At 39.5% G+C, this 1729-nt stretch overlaps 1 protein-coding gene across 1 annotated transcript; it reads left to right on the forward strand.

Moving 5' to 3' along the window:
* On the forward strand, positions 1-513 carry LOC103742491 (olfactory receptor 6C2-like; the record flags this gene model as incomplete). Its single annotated transcript, XM_008843541.1, has 1 exon — positions 1-513. A coding segment is annotated over one exon (513 nt), but the record flags the coding sequence as incomplete, so codon positions are not given.
* Positions 514-1729: the final 1216 nt, after the last annotated feature.

A 1729-nucleotide genomic window follows, 5' to 3' on the forward strand; every position in this document is an offset into this window, starting at 1 on the left:
TGTGCAAGTCAAATATTCTTTGTTATTCTCTTTGGAGCAACTGAATTTTTTCTCTTGGCAGCCATGTCCTATGACCGCTACGTGGCCATCTGTAAACCCCTTCATTATATGACCATCATGAGCCACAAGGTGTGTACGTTACTAGTCCTCTCCTGTTGGGTGTCTGGCTTAATGATTATCATCCCACCCCTTAGCTTGGGCCTCCAGCTTGACTTCTGTGATTCCAATGCCATTGATCATTTCAGCTGTGATGCAGGTCCCCTTCTAAAGATCTCATGCTCAGACACGTGGGTAATAGAACAGATGGTTATACTTGTAGCTGTGTTTGCACTCATTATTACCCTAATCTGTGTGTTTCTGTCCTATACGTACATCATTAGAACAATTCTGAGATTCCCCTCAGCACAGCAAAGGAAAAAGGCCTTTTCCACCTGCTCGTCACACATGATTGTGGTTTCCATCACCTACGGAAGCTGCATCTTTATCTACATCAAGCCATCAGCAAAGGAAGAGGTGACCATCCTACCAAAAGCCATTTATAGATGCAATGCAATGCCAATCAAAATTCCCATGACATTCTTTGAGAATTAGGGAAGAAAAAAAAAACATCCTAAGTTGATACGGAAGCACAAAAGTCCTCGGATAGCCAAAGTAATGTTGAGCACTAAGAGCAATTTGGGGGGTGGGGATTACTATACCAGATTTTAAACTATATTACAGAGCTATAGTCATAAAAACAACATGGTGCTGGCACAAAAATAGACCCGTAGATCAATGGAACAAAATTTAAGACCCAAATATGAGTACATGCAATTTCATCTCCTGATATTTGACAAAGGGGCCAAGAACATTCACTGGAGGAGAGGTAGCATCTTCAGCAAATGGTGCTGTCAAAACTGGCTCTCCATCTGTAGAAAAATGAAACTAGACCCCTGTGTTTCCCCTTGCACAAATGTCAACTCCAAATGGTTAAAAGACCTCAATGTGAAGCCTGAAACTCTGAAACTCTTAGAAGAAAACATTGGCAATAACCTACAAGATATAGGTGTAGGAAACAATATTCTAAACCAGTCATCAACTGCTCAGGAAATAAGGGCAAGGTTCAATAAATGGATCTCATTAAACTAAAAAGCTTCTGTACATCAAAAGAAGCAACCAAGGAAATGAAGAGAAAACCCACAGAGTGGGAGAAAATCTTCATCAGTGACACACCTGACAGAGGTTTATGAATCCCCTATTCTCTATCTCTAACTATCTGATGGCCAATGTGTTGTGTGTGCTATTTATTTATATATATATATATATATGTATATATATATTATATGAGTATATGTTATCTATGCATGTGTTTTCAATTTTCTCTCTCTCTGGAGAATACTGCTACACTGCTAACAAAGAAATGATAAAACATAGTGTGGTGGCACACAGATATGATAAAAGGACTGAAGGGGCTGAGCCAGCAGGATCATGATTCATGGCTAGACTGGCCTCCATAACAAGTCTCCGTCTCAAAGAAATGTTTTTTGCTTGTTTTCTTGTTAATATTTTGGCTGAGTTTTTTGCATTTCATATAATACATGTTAACCAAATTGTTGGGAGCTATTAATGTGTTTTGCACGCCAGTGCCTAATTTGCCAAGTCAGGAGGAATGTTTTTATATGGTGGAGCTCACAAAACAAGTATTTGACCGCTCCTTGACCCTCAGATACAGGTGGGAAAAACAGCTGTT

Source organism: Nannospalax galili, unplaced genomic scaffold (genome assembly GCF_000622305.1).
Source record: "Nannospalax galili isolate Female #2095 unplaced genomic scaffold, S.galili_v1.0 scaffold862, whole genome shotgun sequence".
Taxonomy (NCBI): Eukaryota; Metazoa; Chordata; class Mammalia; order Rodentia; family Spalacidae; genus Nannospalax; species Nannospalax galili.